The sequence below is a fragment of the Dipteris shenzhenensis genome, chromosome 18 (genome assembly GCF_047967505.1).
Source record: "Dipteris shenzhenensis isolate YYH24624 ecotype China chromosome 18, Dip_SZ_1.0, whole genome shotgun sequence".
Classification (NCBI taxonomy): Eukaryota; Viridiplantae; Streptophyta; class Polypodiopsida; order Gleicheniales; family Dipteridaceae; genus Dipteris; species Dipteris shenzhenensis.
The window spans coordinates 2,429,355-2,449,198 of NC_141613.1; the positions used below are offsets into that span (position 1 = coordinate 2,429,355).

At 43.0% G+C, this 19,844-nt stretch overlaps 1 protein-coding gene across 1 annotated transcript; it reads right to left on the reverse strand.

The window, feature by feature from the left end:
- Nucleotides 1-1,053: 1,053 nt before the first annotated feature.
- Nucleotides 1,054-19,525, reverse strand: LOC147890701 (beta-phenylalanine coenzyme A ligase-like). The gene is made up of 7 exons (XM_087389783.1): nt 19,409-19,525; nt 18,087-19,145; nt 15,580-15,769; nt 14,630-14,775; nt 1,940-2,007; nt 1,668-1,770; nt 1,054-1,278 (listed from the first exon to the last, which is right to left on the reverse strand). Exons 1-7 carry the CDS (start codon nt 19,523-19,525, stop codon nt 1,165-1,167), a joined length of 1,797 nt encoding a protein of 598 aa, XP_087245909.1. The 3' UTR covers nt 1,054-1,164.
- Between the last annotated feature and the right edge of the window lie 319 nt (nt 19,526-19,844).

Genomic DNA, 19,844 nt, shown 5'->3' on the forward strand with positions numbered 1-19,844 from the left:
TGATAGATATATCATTCACCTTGTTTCAACATCGTGGGCACCTGTTCTCTCCTTAATGGAGGACAAAGATTTTACAAGGACACGTCAAAATTTCTTGATTCCTTTTTGACACAAGGATGCCCTGAAATTTGGAGATAGTGCATGAATGAAAATAAGGCTTCTGCTCTTCAAGAGTAGAATAATGAACAATCATTGTATACTTCATTACTCTATGAAGATTGCATCATGATGGAGCTGACACAGAAACAGAAGCGAATTTGTAAGGATGCTCCCAAAAAGGTAATCGCCTGAAGTAGCTTCAAGTAAAGGAGCGCTTGATAAGAAGCACAAGATCGCCTTCTCTTCCATTTGCAAACTTGGAACCCATCAAATTGTTCTGGATTTCTCCCCACTCCAACGCCCTACACATATTGTACAATTGTTTCAACAAGCTCGCTACCATCCACATTAGACAAGTCTTATGTGAACTATTTCTTGAAGTGGTCTAGCTAACATTAGGACGCCTGAATTGCCATACTAGATCCTTGGTCCAGCTGACATTATGAGCCCTGAATTGCCATACTAGATCCATGGTGTATTCAAAACATCCAATTGGATAAATAGAAGAAATGGATGCTTCACATATTTCACTGCATCACAATGAATCCACAAGCTATCAATCTAACCTGTAAGCAGTCACCTACATTTAGTTAAGACAACACTATGGAGTTTTACTTTCGAATAAACAATTAAAATGTGATGAATTTGGCATTTGAATACTTTACACTATGGTTCAAAATCCACTCAGTCGTAGCTTTCATGATAAGCTCTCACTGTAGTATATTTCCTAAGGGGATTTGGGGATAGTAATTACTATTTACCACTTGATAGATTTTCCAGGAAGAGCCCACCTAGAGTCAATCATAGTTCCTCAAAAGAAAAAAATTGAATGGCAATATGACAAGGGTTGTACTCTCAAAATAAGACGATCTAAAATGAAACCACATTTCATTATGTTGTTGATAAAGTCACTTAACATTTAGTTAAGATACAACATGTTATTAAAGGCATTTGATTTTCAAAAATAATTGAAATGTGATATATTTCAAATTTCACATATACACCATGCACATACACTATGGAAAGTGCTTTAATAGCCTGTATTGTGAGGTTCACATCAGCTCATTAAAGCCTGGATGCAGCTTTCATGACCAGCTCTCGTCGTAGTATCTTTCCTGAAGGGGATTTTGGAATAGTATTTACCATTGCCACTCGACGGATCTTCTTGTAAGGAGCCACCTAGAATCAATTATACTTATTCGATTCAAAAGTAGAAAATCAAATGGCAGTAAGCAAGGGTCCTACTCTTAAAGACACTGACCTAACATTATACCATGCTGATACATGAACAGGAAAAAGTATCATTAAATTCTTTTTTAATCATCAGATAAGAGGTTGATTTTCAATTGCAAAAATTATAAAGCAGATGCTTTCAAGTGCTTGACTTTCCATTTTGTATGATTCCCAAAGATTGGACAAAACAGCATTTGTTCTTTGAAAGAAGATACAGAGGGTCAAACTGTAATTTCATGGAATATCCCAGAACATCTGAAGTGGCACTTTAAGAACAAATGCGAGGGAATGTGAATATATCCTAGCATACAAAAGCCATTGTGGATGTGACTCACCTGTTCTGCCACAAAATAAATCACATCCGCCTCCGTGATTGCACTTCCATGTGCTTTAACCACATAAGCCATAGGTATTTGACCTGCCTTTTTGTCAGGAAATCTGCCCAACAACAAGAGCATTTGTGATTTACATCAGGAGAAAAGAAGCATGAAGATTCAAATGGTGCATTAGATTTTTACAGAAGCAAAAATGGCATGAATTAAAGGAAATTTTATCTAAGAAAGAAAGAAACAATAGACATAAAGATCACCAAGATTTGAAAACATACGGAACTACCGCAGCATCCAAAATTTCTGGATGAGTGAGAAGCACTGCTTCCAGTTCAGCTGGAGCAACCTACTAAACCCATAAAGTTTAGATCTCTCTCTCTCTCTCTCTCTCTCTCTCTCTCTCTCTCTCTATATATATATATATATATATATGCGTGTATGTGTGTATATATATTAGCCAAGTACTGCTTGTATATATTTTTGTAAATTTATTTATTTATTTATACTTACTTATTGTTATTTATTTATTTATAAAATTTTTAAAAAAAGGACTGCTTGTATATTGTGTGTGTGTGTGTGTGTGTGTGTGTGTGTGTATAAAATAACATCATACACCCTCTTGTCCACACACATGCACACACATGCTCTTTTTTGTTTGTGAGAAGAATTATTTTATTGCTGTAAAATAATTACATTCATAGTTACTTCAAAAGTGGAGTAACTACTACTCAACTGAAAATCTCAGTATAAGCTGTATATACATCATGATCAATCAAACGAGTCTGAAAGCAATCATATAACGATTGCTGCAGAGATCGTTTGAAAAACAGGAAAAGATGGAAAAGTAGGATCACCCAAACTCTCTGATTTTTTTCCATCCATAGAGTCCACAGTGCCCAGTAGCGCACTTAAATAAAAAATAAATCAAAACCCTGTCTAGCTGGATGAAAACCAAACAACCAGAAGAACCTACCAAAAGTAACAGTAGGAAATCTTGCTCGAAGCCCCTGTCGGATGAGAGCGAGGAAATCACAAGTGTGTGGACAGTGCCAGAAGATGTGAAGCACAGATTCAGCAGAATGTAGACATCTGTGGCAAGCAGCCGGAGCAATATGTCTATGCGCGAGTAACAGCCCAGATGGAAAAATGCCAAGTAGGACTCGCCAAAGGAAAAGCTATTCTCGAAGAGGGACTTTATAATGCCAAAGGAGACACAGCCACTTTCTCCACCACTTTAGTGGGCGATCCATATGCCAAATAGAATTTGCTCTGTCACAAATCCAAGGCGGAAATAATAACACTTTATACAGAGAAGGCACTGTGATATGTGAGAGCTTCGAAGGACGGGCTGAAGAGGAAGAAGAATGTAGAGTCCAATCCTCAAGCCTATTCTGAAGTTCCAAACGAGATACCGGCAAGAACGGTTGAAGCATTTCTAAAATTTGATGCCATAAAGGACGGTAATGAGCTCCCAAACCATATTTGCTAGCAGCCATAGAAAAAGATAAAAGAGTGCCATCATCCTAAAGTACATCCGCCACAGAAGAAATGCCTTTGAAAGATAGAAAATAAGAGCGCTTGGGTTCTTGTATAGCCAAAGGAGGGTGGAATACTTTGGACCAATAAATATTCTCAGCACTCAAGGAATTTCCTGACAAAGAATCTCTGCCATTCCATTCCAAGTGGGATAAAATATGCTTCCAATCAAAAAGCAAACGAGAGACAAAAGGGCAACCTCTGACCTTGCCTTGAATAGAGCCAAATAGGAGATCCCACTGTGTAGGCTGCCAATGCCCAAAAGCAGAAGTATCAATATGCAACAAAAGAGAGCAAATCATAAAAGCCCAAGGCTGATCCCCTTGCATAAACTGCAACATCATTTTCCCCCTGTGAGCAAGCATATGCATTTGAATATTGAGTATGTTCAGACCCCCATGCATCTTTGGAGAGCAGAGACGATGCATAGAGAGTAATCTGAGACTTTTCTTGCCATTTTTTGAACACCAGAAAATCTCCATGATAGCAGACATAAAGGAAACCAGATCTGCCTTCGTGAACATGATGAGAGCCAGATAGAATTGTATGTATGCTATCAAAATGGATTGCGTTATTCGCAAACGAACATGTAATGGCCAAGTTACAAGCTTCCAATATTCAAGTTTCGCCCTCAACTTTGTGAGCACCCAATCAGTTTGTTAAGAACGAGTGAGCCCCCAACCTAGAGGATAGCCAAGATGTCGAATCAATTGAGAAGTTGGAACAATTTCCCCAGGCCACAAAAGACTATGCCAGTCTTTAGCATGCAACGGCAATAATTTTGATTCCTGAAAATTGACATGAAGACCAGTAGCCAAACCATATGTAGAAAGAGCCTGCATAATCATGGAGAGATCGCTCCGAGTATTTTTCGGGGTAAAGAAAGAATCATCATCATATGCTTGAGCGATCATGCTATGGCTGCTAGGAATTTCCAATCCATGCAACATGCCAATGTCCAAGAGGTGGTCCATATATTGAAGCATTGGATGAGTGACTATGGCAAAAAGTAAAGCACTGAGGGGACATCCTTGCCGAACAGAACAACCAAGAGTCCAGGTTGTAGAAATATCCCCTGAAAGTATGCAGGCAGCTTTACTATCTTGATATAGCAAATTGATAACTTGCTGCATTTTTTTGCAAAATCCCAAGGCCTCCATAGTGGATGAAATAAAGTCCCACTTAATAGTATCAAAAGCTTTGGCAATATCAACTTGCAATAGCAAAACATCCTGCTACATATATTTGGCATATTCAATTCCAACATAAGCATTAGCAATGTTATCTGTGATATGCCTACAAGGAACAAAACCATATTGCGCAGGATGCAACCCATCATGTAAATAACCTTTTAGCCGATCAACAATCATTTTGGTAGTAACTTTGTAAATGACTGGCATAAGCATGATAGGTCTCCATCAGCCAAAGATTCACAAATTTGCTTTTTTAGGAAGAGTTTCACAAGACCTCTCTTCCATGTGTCTGGCATTTTCTGATTTTGCCAAGCAAAGTTCACCATATGTAGCAATGTATGCTTCAAAAGAGGCCAATATTCTAGAAAAAACTCAACTGTAAGACCATCCCATCCTGGAGATTTCCATATACCACAGGATTTGATTGCATCTGACAATTCCCTCTCAGTAAAGGGTTCCTCCGATTCCAAAGCTTGAGTAGAGGAAATAATAGGAGAAACATGCTGTAAAAGTAAATTTCTTGCAGACAAACCTGCTGTGAGGAGGATTTGCAGAACCAAACTGCTGAGAGAAATGATGTACACAAACAGAAGCAAGCTATGACCATGATGTAGTCCATGAACCATCAGGCAGAAGCACCTTGTAAATGTTTGTTTTTAATCTCTTCTGATGCAAGCTTTTAAAATTTTGTTTGAAAGAGCAGCCTTTATCTGTAAAAGCTCTTTGTCTTGCTCTAGTCTTCCATTTAGCCAGTTTCCTGTGATCATTGATTTGAAGACAATGTCTAGCTTGGCATAGTGTTGTTTGCTCATGCAAGGGCAATGAACGAAGATGACTGAGTTCAATGAGGTCTTGACAAGTCAATTTGGCCTGAGCAACAGTTTCCCTCAGAGTCTTCATGTAAGACTTGCCATAACCTCTAATTACAACTTGCATTTTGGAAACAAAAGAATCCCATGTATTATCAATATCAAAGTGGCTCTGAGAAGACAGAGAGTGAGATGCTTCAATAACCATGACCTTGAAAACAACATGCTGCAAATAGCTATTGTTCACAATCAGATGTCGCCTTTGAGACAGTCTATCATCTGGCATTTCATAAAAAGATAACCTCAACCATAAAGGTGCATGATCTGAATGCACAAAGGCATAGTCAATCCACATTTTACATGTAAAATCATCATTTTGTTGTGGAGCTACACTATACCAGTGATCCATACGTGCGTGATAAGAAGAAAGGGCATTATGTTGGAAAGTGTATCCTAGTGACAAAGGCTGCAATTCCTTCCAAAGATCAACCAAATCAAGATGCATCAGTAATTGAGACCATGCATGCCTTTAAGGGGTTAACATAGAAGTATTTCCTGATGTACTGTCACCCTGTTGTGGAGCATTATTGAAATCACTACATATAAAGGCATAATATCTCCATGAATATCGTTGCATGGCATCCCAAATTGCAATTCTATCCCGAGAAGATTGAGGTGCATAGACAGAAGCAAATTTAAACACCTCGCCTTGAATGATGAATTAAAGAATAATCCATATGCCTTGATTGTCATTTAAAGCAATAACTGGCTGAAGCTCATTCTTGATCAGAAAGACTACACCTGAGAAAGAGTGCTCCCCAGCATAGAAGATATCATATCCACAGTAATGACCTATCTTTCCTACATAGACATGTTGATTGTGTTCTTGTAATGCCACTATGTCAGGCTGAAATCTATTGATATACAGCCACATAGATTTCCATTTCCTACTGTCACACATCCCCTGAACATTAAGTGTAAAGCATTTGACATGAGCAGTCATATTTACAGATATTTATAGGAGAAAAAGAGCTATGTACAGCAGCAACCTTCAGGATGTCAACCCTGCATTTCTACCTCAGGGTCAGGGCCTCTTACCTAAGAAGAAACATCCATCTAAGGAGTGGATAGCAAAGTAGCAACCTCTTCTTCAGGTTAGAGGGTTTGGCTAGCTGTCACTGCAGCCCATGTGATCCCAATTCCTGAATTGACCTCTGGAGAGTTTCCACTAGAAGATGCACCATTCCAAGTGCGAGGGGGTAAAGGTCGTCGAATAGAAATAACTTTTCTTGGACTTTGCCATCCATCAATTGGAGGTTTCAGTCCTTTTGCTGAGGGTTGAATAGCAGGAAGCGAAGGGGAAGAAGCAGTCCCATTTGATACCACTGGAGCTTTGCCTTTATCCTGATTCACAAAAAACTGTCTATTACCTCTATTTTTATTCCCAATAGAGGCAAGAGGATCCTTAGTGGGCATCTGAACAGGCAAAGTGACAGGAGGCATTTTATGCTGACTCATTGGACACTACAAAGCCATGTGTCCAAATTTTTTATAGTCAAAGCAAGCCCCTGCAAATAATCCCCATTTCAATTTATAAAAAGCACTTCCCATGTCAACATTGTTCACCGTGACTGATTAAGACTCTTGTGTGGGATTATCAGTATCTCAGAGAATGCAAAATCGATTTGAGTTGCCATTAGGCTGTGGTGGGCAAACCACTTTGCCTAAAGTCGCTGCAATTTTAGGCAAGAGTGAGCCATGCATTGCGGGAATTCTACAACTTCAACCCAAACCGGACATCGGTGTCCGATCAAAGCTTGAAAATCCCTTGTGGGAGACCATGGCAAAACGTGCACCATTTGCTGCCCAAAAAAGAGGGGCGAATGTTCCAAAAGCATTTTCCTGTGAATCTCATCTATAATAATGACCTCAAAAAAACCTCTGGCTGCATAGTGTACCTTCCGAACAAATGAGCCAGCCAGCGTGTGGGTCAACCAGTTGCCTACCTTTGCAACAGGTGGCATCCGACTTGGGAAAAATAAAATAACTGCATTTTTTGCATATTCTCTAACTGGATCCACAATTTCATCCACTTCAACCATGATACCAACCGAGGGAACAGAGTTTTTCCACTCTTTCCTTGTGTCTGCAAATCCTTCATGCATGACATCATAAACCAGTTGTGCTTCAACAAAATCATGCACTGGGTCATGCTGACCCTCAGCCTGCTTTTGCTTTTTGCATTGACCTAATCGATCCTTTTGAAAAGTTTTTTCATAAGAGTATTCAGCCATGTCTTTGGAAGAGGATGGAACCCAAAAAGGAGGTACCTGTGTGATAATAGAGAAAAAACAGTCCCAAGAAGAAAAAACAGCCCACAGAGAAGAAGAAAATAGTGTATTTGCAAGGAGAAGAAGGGGAAAGAGAGATGTAGGGATTTAGAGAAAAGAAAAAACAAGTTCTGTAGAAGAAAAAGAGAAAAAAACCAGTAAAAGTTCCCAGATGAACTACTTTTCAGAAAAAGAGGGGAGATTCTGTTGATGGAAAGAGTACACAGGACCCAGAAACCCAAGAGGAGAGAAAGGGGAGTAGAGAGCCCTCATAACCAGCGTATAGATGCAGTCCGTGAGCAAAACCCTGCATAAAAACGACCCAGGAGCAGGGAATCAACGGGCAGCAGCAGCCTGAGCAGGGCGGGACAGGCCGTACAGGTCTGTACACTTGTACGGAAACTGTATGGAATTATGGCGGGCTGTACAGCAGGTAGTTAAAGCTCCAAAACGCCGTTTTTTGAGCTCTGATGTGGCGCAGCAGGTAGCTGATGCAAACGGGCTGGTTTGGGGGGGCTAGGGGGCTCATGGGAAGGCTGGAGCAAGGGCTACACGTCCTCTCTCTCTCTCCACCACCTATCACACACACACACACCCCTATGCACACACACGCACACACACACACATGTAAAGACATACATGCATACCATTATTCATTCGTTCACTTATTTTCTTTATTGATATAAAGAAGGTGGCTTCCCATTGTGCAAAACTATTGAGTTTGATATTGAATACAAGGTTGGGAAGGAGAATATAGTGGCTTATTCACTCTCTAGGATGTAGGCAAGCACTTTATCCTCTCTTGCAGATCCAACAGCTACAACTTTATTCAGGACCTGGTACCATGACAGGATTTTCCTTACTGAAAATTCAGTGTCTAGGCTGCTGGTTCTACAGGAGTTGCACTCTTCACCCATGGCTGGTCACACAGGACTGTTCAAAACCTATGAGAGAGTGAACCACAGTTTCCATTGGAAGGGACTTTGGAAGGATGTGTAATTACGTCCGCAGCCCTAAGCCTCGCCAGCAGAACGGAGAACTGAATCTTACCCCAGATGGTCTGCTCCAACCTCTCCCTATTCCACAGAGGAGGAATGGATACATATTTATCACAGGTTACCTGTGACTCCAAGAGGTTGGAACAGCCTTTGTGCTGTGGTTGACAGGCTCACTCAAGCTGCTCATTTGATACCCACCAAAACACAAAAAACCAGCTTTCATGACTGCTTCCCAATGTATGGAAAATGTATTCGAAGTACATGAACTGTCACAGGAGACCATTTAAGAGGAACAGGGGCTAGCAGTCAGGAAGGAGGTGTATAGAAGCAGCAATTACGTCTTGTGGTGATGATATCAAAGATACCTGCAGGCCAAGCCTTGCAAAAGCTCTCCCACCTTTCAGTGGTCACTCTAGAACTAGAGTCCCGCGCTCCCATATGACACGCAGGGGGTAAATGATATCCTCCCAAATGGTGACAAGGGCGGCTGCCAGGGGAGCCTAATTCCCATCAATAACAAAACTGCAGCACGCAACCCAAATGTTCGGAGCAGGGATACCAGCTGGACACAGTCTCCCAAATACTGTCCTTTGGCAAAGGTGAAGGGTGTATGCAAACAGGAGGCATCGCATCGAGCGCCGCTATAGGCATCTACCATCCACCCTCATCTGCTCCAACCATGCGCCAATCGGCATGCCTCCGTTGGCCACCATCAAGCCCTTTTGGGCCCACTGCATCATGAAGGGAACATATGCCCCAAGCCTACTAGCACACTACTGTAAAGTCCACTGTGTGACCTAAGAGAGCTGAACCTTTGGCCCCACACAGAGCACCACTACTACAAGGCTTAGTCCACATCTACATAATGGTGAGAAACCCAACTGGTAGATAAACGTGTCTTGATGAGTAATCCACAACTCCCTACCCTGGGGCCCAAGTCACTCCTCTATTATATGGAACATCTGATCCCTCGTCATAAGATCAAATAAAACCGGGGTCCACTTCTCCTCTCCAGTAGCGACGAAGTTAAAGCCCCAACAGGGGCAGGTGGAGGAGCCAATCACCCCAATGTATCCTCCTTTTTGGGGCTGCAAGATCATAACCATCTCCAAGGTGTGGGGTAATCATCTGGAATATCAAGGTAATCCCACGGACCAAGCCTCCAAAACTCGCTTGAGAGGGGCTGTCTCGGACGAGGCCTCAGACCAGGAAGCTGAGAAAAAGGACCGTCTGCCTCTGGCTACTCGTAGGAGATGAGTCTTGCACCGAGAGAGGGCCTGGCTCTACTGACTACTAGAAGAAGCCTAAGGCTAAGAGGAGGGAGTCTCTACCTTACCATTGCCTAAGGGCTTCGGCTATAAAAGGGGGCATCATCGGGAAGCAAGGTATGTGATGTGTTGAGTCCATGTCCTCGACTATAAACCCATGCTACCAAGGGATGAGGTACATAAGGTGAGTCCCTAGAAAATGGGGCACTTCTCCAGGACATAAGTGGTATACGTGGAACTCAGCTGGAGAAGAAAGAGTCCAATCCCGTAGATGGTAACCTCTTGGATGTGGCACCCTCTATTGCTAGACTTGCCCGGATCCAATCACACACCTAATGCCTCATGGGAGTGAGTCAATGATCCTTCCCACCACCACTCTCTGTCTTGGAGTGACTGGACTACATTCCTAACCTACTGTGTGTCTGCCAGAGAATAGTTTGGGGAGTCGAGGGTGCTACCATGTGAGCCCCTCTTGCCAAACCAAGGGTCGCCACCTAGAGAGCAGCTTGGGGAGTCAAGGGTGCTGCCATGTGAACCCCTCTTGCTAGACCAAGGGTCGCCACGAAGATTCATTCTTTAGTAAGTACCAACACTACCAAAAGGGAAAGGGAGAGCCGAAAAAGGGGCGGAAAAGGGAGTCAAGGAGGACCAATGTCCTCCCAAAAGGCTGACTGGAATGGACAGCGCAACAAAAAGATCTTGCAGCCGAGATGAGGACGCTTGGGCTTCCAAAAAACTCCGCCAAGCGAAAAGGGAAAAAACACAGCCAGGTTCAAGAGAGCGCTAGGCTGTGAGGGCTGCAAAAGTTAGAAAAAGGCGCCAAAAAGAGACCAAACACCTATTGAGAACCAGGAGCCAATGAGCTAGAGAGAGCATCAATGAGGGGCTGAAAGGATGACCCCAAGAGCTTCAACCAGGTACTCTTCTCAAAACTCGTGGATCCAAATGCAAACTGAAAGTAGCATCAACAAGAGGTCATTCAAATTGATGACCAATGAGAGCTCCAAGCATGAAATGCCAATGACCACTGGGCTGCCAAGGTCCAAAGAACAGACCACGGGCCAGAAAAGAGCCAAGAAACCAGCTGTAACCAGGCAGAGCAACTCTGCGGGGGCTGCACGGGCTGTGAAAGAGCCAAGCAAATGCTCCAAAATTACTCGGCCACCTGTAAGAGGCTCCTGGGCGCTCTAGAGCAAGTCCAGATATGTGGCGTGACAAAGAAATGCTCCTAACAAGCTCTTCCATCCGCACGAGCAGTGGCTACGAGCTCCCGACTTCAAAAACGGGCAGCAACAAGGCGACCAGAGGACAAAGAGCGCGGGCGAAAGCCAGAAGGAGCAACAAAAAAGGGGAAGAAGGTGGAGGGAAGGAGCAAGCAGGGTGATTGGGAGGGAGGGTGGGGAGCGGCACAGCAAGCTGGGGAGCATGAGCTCGTGTTCCAACCTAGAGTTATTATTCGCCACAAGAGATTGTAAGTGACTATGATGCCAAATTCAGGGGGCATTTTTGGCAAGAGTTGGTCAGGTCTATGCGCATGCTTCTCACCCCTAGTACAGCTAATCATCCTTAGACTGAGAGCCAAACAGAGAGGGTCAATATGATGGCTGGAAGAATATCTCAGAAATTTCTGTTTTGACACTCAGACTACTTGGGATAAGTAGCTACATTTGGCTGAGTTATGCTATAATAATACTAAGCATGCCTCCATTGGTATGAGTCCATTTGAAGCTTGCAAAGTTCATATGCCTTCCACAGTTGCTGATAGGGCAATGACCCATCCACAAGCAAGGGATAATCTGGTCCACATGACTACTTTGCTGCCGGAATGTAAGGATAATGTGATCAAGGTCCAAGCCCATATGAAGGTTTATGCAGACCCGAACCAAATGAACTCTAATTTGAGGAGGGGGATCATGTGTTTCAAGACTCAGGCCGCCCACTATTGCAAGTCTTAGGATTTCTGTGGGAGCTCTCTGTAAGAAGCGTTTGGCTCGGCTTTGTGAACTATAATTTGAGATACTTTGGATTGTTGTCTGTTACTCCCTTGTGAGTTCACTCTTGTGGAAACATAAGTTCGGAGTTAGATTGAGCATTTCCTTTCAGGTTCTTCCATTGCATATGCCATATACATTAGGCATTTCCGCAGTGTGGAGAAACTAGCTAGGCATCCTGTATCTCTTCACATGGTATAAGAAACCGGCTGCATATATGGAGAGCTGTCAGACGGTGGTGTGCTTGGAAGAGAGACCGGAGAGCATAATGTTTCAAAGGAGTGTGAGATCTGAAGCCAGGAATTGTATACCTTGTTGATCAATCCATCCTTCGAGTTCAAAGACTGAAAGAGAAAGGCGACTTCTAATCAGTAAAGATGTGACAAGAAGGGACCTTGTAAGTGCAGAGAGTGTCCCACATGCAATTCCAAACTTTGGCGCATTAGGGATCTTGGGTGAAACAAACTACCCGACTAGAAGATCAAGATTTGGAGTCACATGATTGCAAGTGCATTTTGGGAGATTACTGAAGGAAGGGAATTAAAACAAAGCGCCCAAACGGATGTGGCAGGGAAGGTAAATGATGTAAAGAAAGGGAGCAGAAAGATGACGAGGCACTATCCATGGTTATTAAGACAACTGCAGTAGTGCTCATTCAGGTGGCAGATCCTTCGTCTGAGTCATGGACAAGACATATACGAGACGGCGAATACCAGTCGCATTCTAATGCTCTAAATTCAGCTGTTCATGCTGAAGATGGTGGAAGGTGACCTGTCGAGTAATCAAAGTTCAAGTGTTAAGAGATCAATTGGCCATTGTGGATCAGCAATCAGTTGGCCACTCTAGGCTAGAATCTATACATCAGCATGAATGGACTGATTCAGGTGGCTTACCATTATTGTAAGCAAACTCCAATAGTGGAGGATACTCTTTACAATCATCAGACTGGCTCCAAGAGACATAAGCTCAGTATATCTTCCCGAGTCTGATTACCCTCTCAGTCTGTCCATCCCAGTTTAGGATGATCAAACGAACTCATATTGACCTTCCTTGAACACAACCCTCCATAAATACCCTGTAAACTTAAAATCTCTGCCACTAAATATTTCAACTGGTAAGCCATACAAGCTAAACAACTTTTCCACAAACAAATAAGCAAGCTTTGTGCCCCAAATATTCTCTTTCATAAGAATGAACTGTGACAATTTGGTGAGTCAATCATGCAAATTAGAGGTCCATAGGTATCCTACCATAATCCACAAAAACACTATCCCATTTCTTTTCAGATATCTCTAAATGGATGCAACAAGCCACCACATCTCAAGTACTCAGCTTTGTTGACTTGGCACTGTTGACAATTTTGAACGTAGGTTAGGAGCCATGTGGGCAGTCGATGAGCCTACCATACGGCTGTGGAAGCAAGGCTACCACATGGACAGCACATGGTCTGCCACGTGGGTAGCAAGCATGCAAAGAAAAGACTGGAAATAGGGCTGCTACATGGACAGCACATGGTCTCAGCACCCAAGAACACTTACCTGGCAGACTGGAGCTTCCCTGGTGGAAAGAAACCATTACAGATGCTAACATAGCATAATTTTAGATAAGGTTTCTCAGCTTCTATGCTACCAGCTAATGGAATTATTTGGAAGCTGATAGGTGTATGGCATATCACGAAGGCTTGTTGTCCCCGTGTGATGGGATGTCACAAAACCTTTATATTGACTTTGGTCAAAGAAAGTTGACTTTCGTTAACTAGAGCAAGTTTCATTTTCCTGTGCGTTGCATTGGTTAAAGAGTACTATGGGGATTTCCATAAGGGAATAGCCCAAGAACTAAAATGCATGCATTTGGCTAACATCTAATGGGTTAAAGTGTTGGATACTGTTTGTGCAAGGTGCAGGACTTTTGAGAGTGCTTGATTTCCCTATTTTTAAGGGGAAAGCAAGACACATTTAATAAAGGGACCACTGAGCTAAAAGCATAAAAGGCGCCCCACTTTATAAAGAAAGTGCCTACTTTTGGAGAATGCCCAGCTTTCTGGGAACAATGCCTATTCGAGGAAAGAAAGCACATGCTTTCTAGATGCTTGACCTAGTCCATAAATTAAGAGCCTCCGAGCTCTCAATGAATGTTGAGATTTGTACTGAGCTCCTTGCTCCCTCATTTGTTACCTTGTACAAGCACATTTCTATTGCAATAAAGACCTAGGGGGGCCAACCCTTATTTCTGGCCCCTAGTGCTGTGTTTTCTCTCTTCCTCCTTCTACTCTGTCTCTCTCTTCAGCGAATTGTCTTCCAGCCCAAATCGTGGAGTTTCTCTTTGCCATTCGAGATTTCCAGCCACCAAACAAAGTATTCCTACAAGTACGATTTGTACTTGACTCTTGGTGCTGTAAATCTGAGTTCCAGCTGCTTGTGTGTGTGCTTTACAAGTGTGAATTGAACCAGAAGACCATGATTTGTTTGTAGATGTTTAGTTAAAGGTTTCATGAGTGGCCAGTTCCTTGATATTTCTCAGATTCTTATGTCTTTTAGGACTGACCTCCTACACATTTTACGAGGCATTGGCAAGGTGACTCATGTGCACCCATTCTCTGCCCTCTGTTAATCTTTGAATATATCTCTCCATCTATCCTCTTCCAGCCACCTGCTCACTGTTTCCCCATTTGATGAAGCCGCTATAATTTTGTCTGTTTTTAACTTTCAGCACTTGTTACAATAAAGACTTCTACATTTCTCAAGAGGAAAGTTAAAGTTTATAGATAAAGACTAGAAGATCTGCTGTCAACCACTTTAGCATGGGTAGAGTACGTGCTTGAAATGTTTAAGACCTTGCAATACCTGATAACCTTTGTATTTTATCAGCTCCTTCAAACGGTCAACAACAAAGACATAGCCATCTGCATCAATGTAGCCCAAGTCTCCAGTATGAAGCCAACCCTTTTCATCAATAGTTGCTGCTGTTTCTTCAGGCCTACCAAGATAACCTGCATTTTTTATGAGGCAGAACATACAAGAAATGAATAATTCACCCCTTAAAATTTTGGTAGATCTAAAATGGCATCCACCAATCAGGCTTCGATATGGAGTTTTGTAAACCTGATATACATATCTAGATGAACCTAAACTCATCCTTTGAAAACACAACATAGTGCAGTTTCAATGTCATGACAGTCACAAGGTTGAAAACCATAAACTCCATCACGTAAGCAGCTATGTCATTCCCACCAACCTCATCCGCACCAAACAGTGGGTGTAGACCATAGTATAAACATATGCTCTCACAAATACGCATCCACACACACCCACATACTTGAACATCCATTTATCAAAGCTATTCATTTTGAGTTTCTTTCAGCACTCCGAAGGCAAAGGCAGACTCAGCCGTGACAAAGGCTAGCACTAAGGGGGAAAGCTAATCAGACAGTAGTCCACAGTCTCTTCATTCTAGCCACGAGTGCATGTGAAGACTATACAATTTCACTTCTGTAAACTTGAACCTATTTCAGGAAGGAACTTTCATCGCACATGCGATATATATATATATATATATATACCTTTCAAAGACTAGAATATATCCAATAGTACAAATTCAGACTGTTTTTTCAAGAACACAAGTATCTTCTAGAAATGTACAAGAAAGATAAAGGAATCGTGATTACACCTGCATGAAACCCAAATGGCTTTGCTTCATCCTTTGCATGCTACCTTTTTTGCTGTAAATAAATGCTCTATTTCTTGCTGCCCTTCAGATCATGTACTATGTGTTCTTATGAGAAAAAAAATTATACCTCGCATTATTGTAGGTCCACGTAGCCAAATCTCTCCTTGGGAATTTGGAGGCAAAGGCTTGCCAGAGTCTGTGTCAACAATTTTTGCCTCTGTATTAGGAGCAAGCAACCCTGTGGACCCAGAATGCTGAGATTCCTCTTCAGTAATAGCATTCGCTGCGACAGCTGTTGACTCTGTCAAACCATATGCCTAACAATAAAGAATAACAGAGTAACCAGTCAGCAAGTTTGGCACGCTCTGTGAATACTGATTGACTCACTTTGTCAAAAGTTTGCCAAAACTGTATTAACAAATCATCGTCTAACTACACTTTTATATAGTTCCTTACGAAGTTTTTATGTATCTTCAAAACCCCATGATGCATGGAAAACGAAAAACAATTTGGCATCCATTTCCTTCGCCAAATCCAGAAAATAGATACCAAACATATACACTTTCCCTAATTTAGAATGACTCCGTATCCATAATACATGAAAGAGGCCATAGACTAGAGCATGTAGCATGCAAATATGCTTTTCTCAAACTGCAGGATAAAATAGAGACTGACAAGATTGAAAGCATTCTGTTTGCCGCAAAGCAACACGCTTGTTCTCAGGATCGCTATACACCTATCAAATCTCAGTCCTTACACAACTTTTCAAAGGCCGCAGGTGCCACATGAAACCAAAGAAGCTGCCACGTGGAGTAGGTGCCTTTGCCACCTCATCAAGAGGACAACTAGGCTTAGTGTGAGACTGTATATATACCTTCAATTGTACAAATCATACTTTTGTATAGAACAGCGAAAGAACAAGGGAAAGAAGTGAATTTGTAAGCGACTTTAGCCACAATAATGAGTAACTGAGAAAAATAAAATTTAAAACTTAAAAATTAAAAAAATGAAAATTATTTCCAAAAAAAAAATCTTGAGTGTGAGACTGTCCTTAAGTCGGGGGAGGCGGGTGTCAGGGGGTCTATATAATCCCGCATTGGCCTCTCCACATCACCACTTAAGTCTGCCCTCCCTCCGTGAGCCAATGCAACCATCCCCCAAGTGAAGTCTCGCTCTATCCGCTGCGTGTGGGCCACAACCCTAAAGGCCGCCAGCCAAATCCTCTGAGCTGTAGTACAAGCAATAGTATTGGCTTTTCCCTCCATCCATATGGAGAGAGCAGTGTTGGAGCAGATTTCATACTGGCAGGATCTTCAATTCAAAACATTGACTCAGTGTTTCGCATTGCTTCCTTGAAACATTACAAGGGGCTGGAGTTGGTAGAGGTTCTTGAAGAGGAACCGTCCGAGTGGGTAGAGATTGTTGCCCCTTTTAAATGAAACTCTATATACGTGACGGTTTTGACTCGACAAACTTCACATCAAACATTCAGGTGTTCTTGAAAGCAGTATGGATGGATAAGCAGTTGCTTGCAAACCTTTAAATGAAACTCTATATACGTGACGGTTTTGACTTTATTCTCGACAAACTTCACATCAAACATTCAGGTGTTCTTGAAAGCAGTATGGATGGATAAGCAGTTGCTTGCAAACCCAAACCTTCTTAAATAACATAGTTCAAAGTTTAGCAGAGGGGAATGTCATGCCAGACAGGATGTATCATGGGCATGCTACCTAACTGCTGGTGCATCTTGTGCCTCAGTCTATGCATGATTATATTATGATTGGCCCATATTGTAAGCTTTGTATATATAAAAATGAAAGAGACTATTGACAAGAGCATAAAAAATGCCATTAGGCTCCATTTTGGACTCTAGGAGAAGACAAGAAACATGGCAGGGTTATGAAGGTCCTGTTCACATCAAAGTATGGCTTTTAATCTCATGATTTCCACACAAACGTCAGAGCTCAATTTGGGCAATAGACCAAGATCTTTATAGATCCTCCATCCAGATAGGAGAGCAGCCAGATTTAATGTGACAATGCCCTAAACTCTGCCATATGGGAGCAGGTGGCAGGGGTGACACCTTACTAAAAGAGTGGTTCTGCCCTAAACTTGGCCTTACTCTGAGCCTCCCATTTTCAGCCTATGTTCATGGAAGGACAGTGCTACCCTATATCTCGTGAGCAGCCAGTAATCCTGAACCTCTTCAGCCCTTGAGCTCTTCAGAATTTATATTGTAGGTGTTTACCATAATTGTGATGAATACTAGGTTAGAAATGTCTGCACAGAGAGAGAGAGAGAGAGAGAGAGAGTTTAACCAACCCTTGAGATATGGAGGAGGGTATATCTATCATCATTAAGGCAAAGCAATGAAACAAGTTCATCAACACACAAATGAGGCCATTGGATTAACGTATGATTATAGGCCAGCGAATCAAACTGTTGTGGTTGGCAAGGTCTAACATTCGATAGTGTGCTACATAATCACCATACGTGCCAAGCCAGTTTACCAGTCGGTACAGGTACAATGGATTGGATGATTGGAGACCCTGCTTCAAAAGAGCATCCGGTATATATGTTTTCTCAGATAAACAGGCATCCAAGTACAATACAGAAGGCACAAGTCTATACCTGCATAATTTTAACGTTAGGAAAGCGATCTCTGAAAGCGGCAATCACTCCATGGCTAACAGGTGCTGCCCCACATGATATCTGGGCGAGGGACGATAGATCATAATTTTCGACAATGCTAGACTTTGCAAGAGCTGCCAGGATTGGTGGTACTATTGGCAAATGCGTGACTCTGTACTTTTCAATAGAGGCCAGCATTTGCACCGTATCATACTTGGGCAGAAGTACGATGGGGCAGCCCCTTGTAAGAACCGCACTGCAAAAAAGGGCAAGGCCGTAGGCGTGGAACATCGGGACAAGACAGAGGTACACACGAGAATTCCAAGGCATCCCCGCTGTTCTATTCATGAAGAACACCGCTTGGGCTATCATGTTCCTGTGAGTTAGCATGACTCCCTTGCTCGCTCCAGTAGTCCCAGAGGAATAGAGAATTGCAGCTATGTCTTCCTGCCGAACTTGGGGCTTTGGCCTAGTGTTGGGGTCTGCAGAAATAAGGTTCACGAAAGCGATGCAGCGAAAAGTTTGGGCTACCAAGGGTGAGGTTCCCTCGTTGTGACCCATAAGTATTAATGGCAGCTTCAGTGGGGTTATCTTCTCGAGAAGAGCTGGCGTGGTAGCAACGTATTTGGCGCCCGAGTCAGACGCCTGCTTTGCGATTTCGGCTGGACGATTGGCAGGATTGGTGGTGGTGACGACGGCACCGATGGACATGACGGCCAGGACGACAACGGCGAACTGAAGTGAGTTGTGGGAGAGAAGAAGTACGACGTCCCCGTGACGGACGCCGAACTGTGCCAAGCCAGCTGCAGCGGCGTGGATTTGGAGGTGGAGGTGGCCATAAGTGATAGAGAGGCCGGTGGAGGCGTCGATGAAGGAGGGAAGGTGATGGAAGTGGGAGATGTGCGAGAGGAGAAAGGAGGGGAGGGTGAGGAAAGGGTGGTGAGGGAGGGGAAGGCGAGGGCGAGTGCTGGAGAAGACGCCAGTCGCAGCGCAGAAGCCACTTCGCAAATCCATACTGATCAGTGCCCACGACCGACGCCACGGCTTCCCAGTATCTATCTACATATTGCGTTGTCTCAATCATGTATTGCAAAATTCAGGTTGGTGTGTTGACTTTAGAGCATGTCTTTCAAATTTGGGTTTCCGTTTTTGTTAAAATTTGGACGTGCATTCATTCAACATTCCCTCTCTCTCCTCTTCCAACTCTCACATTGGGCAAGACTCACGTGTCTCTCTCTCTCTCTCTCTCTCTTCTTTTTCTCTCTCTCTTGGCAGGCCACATGAATAAAATTCATCTTGTTGATATGCCATGGATAGGAGACCTTCCGAAATTCGTCCAAAATTCGATCGAAATTCTCTCCCTTCATCTGAGAGATGACTCTACCCTCCAAACCTCGTGGCTCTCTCTCGAGACCTTCATCTGCTTCTTTCGCTCGCATGCCCCCTAGCATATGCTCTTGTTGCTCCCTCTCGCATCTACTTGCATCCCGCTCCCTCTAGTAGACTATTTTTGGAAGAATAGATCATCATTTGTCCTCTTCCCTCCTGTTTGCTTCTCCCTCCTCCAAAACCTCTTCCTTTCGCTCCTTCGATGTCAAGATTTGGGAGGAGCTCCACCTCAATAGCCTCACCTCTCCTTCATCTGGAATGGGATCTGTGGGATAATGCCGTGTCGTCCACATCGGTAATCTTTCGAACATGTGCGCCAGTGATGATAAGCGGCATCGACTCAGGATTCATTAGGCCTTGGGAGGCGTC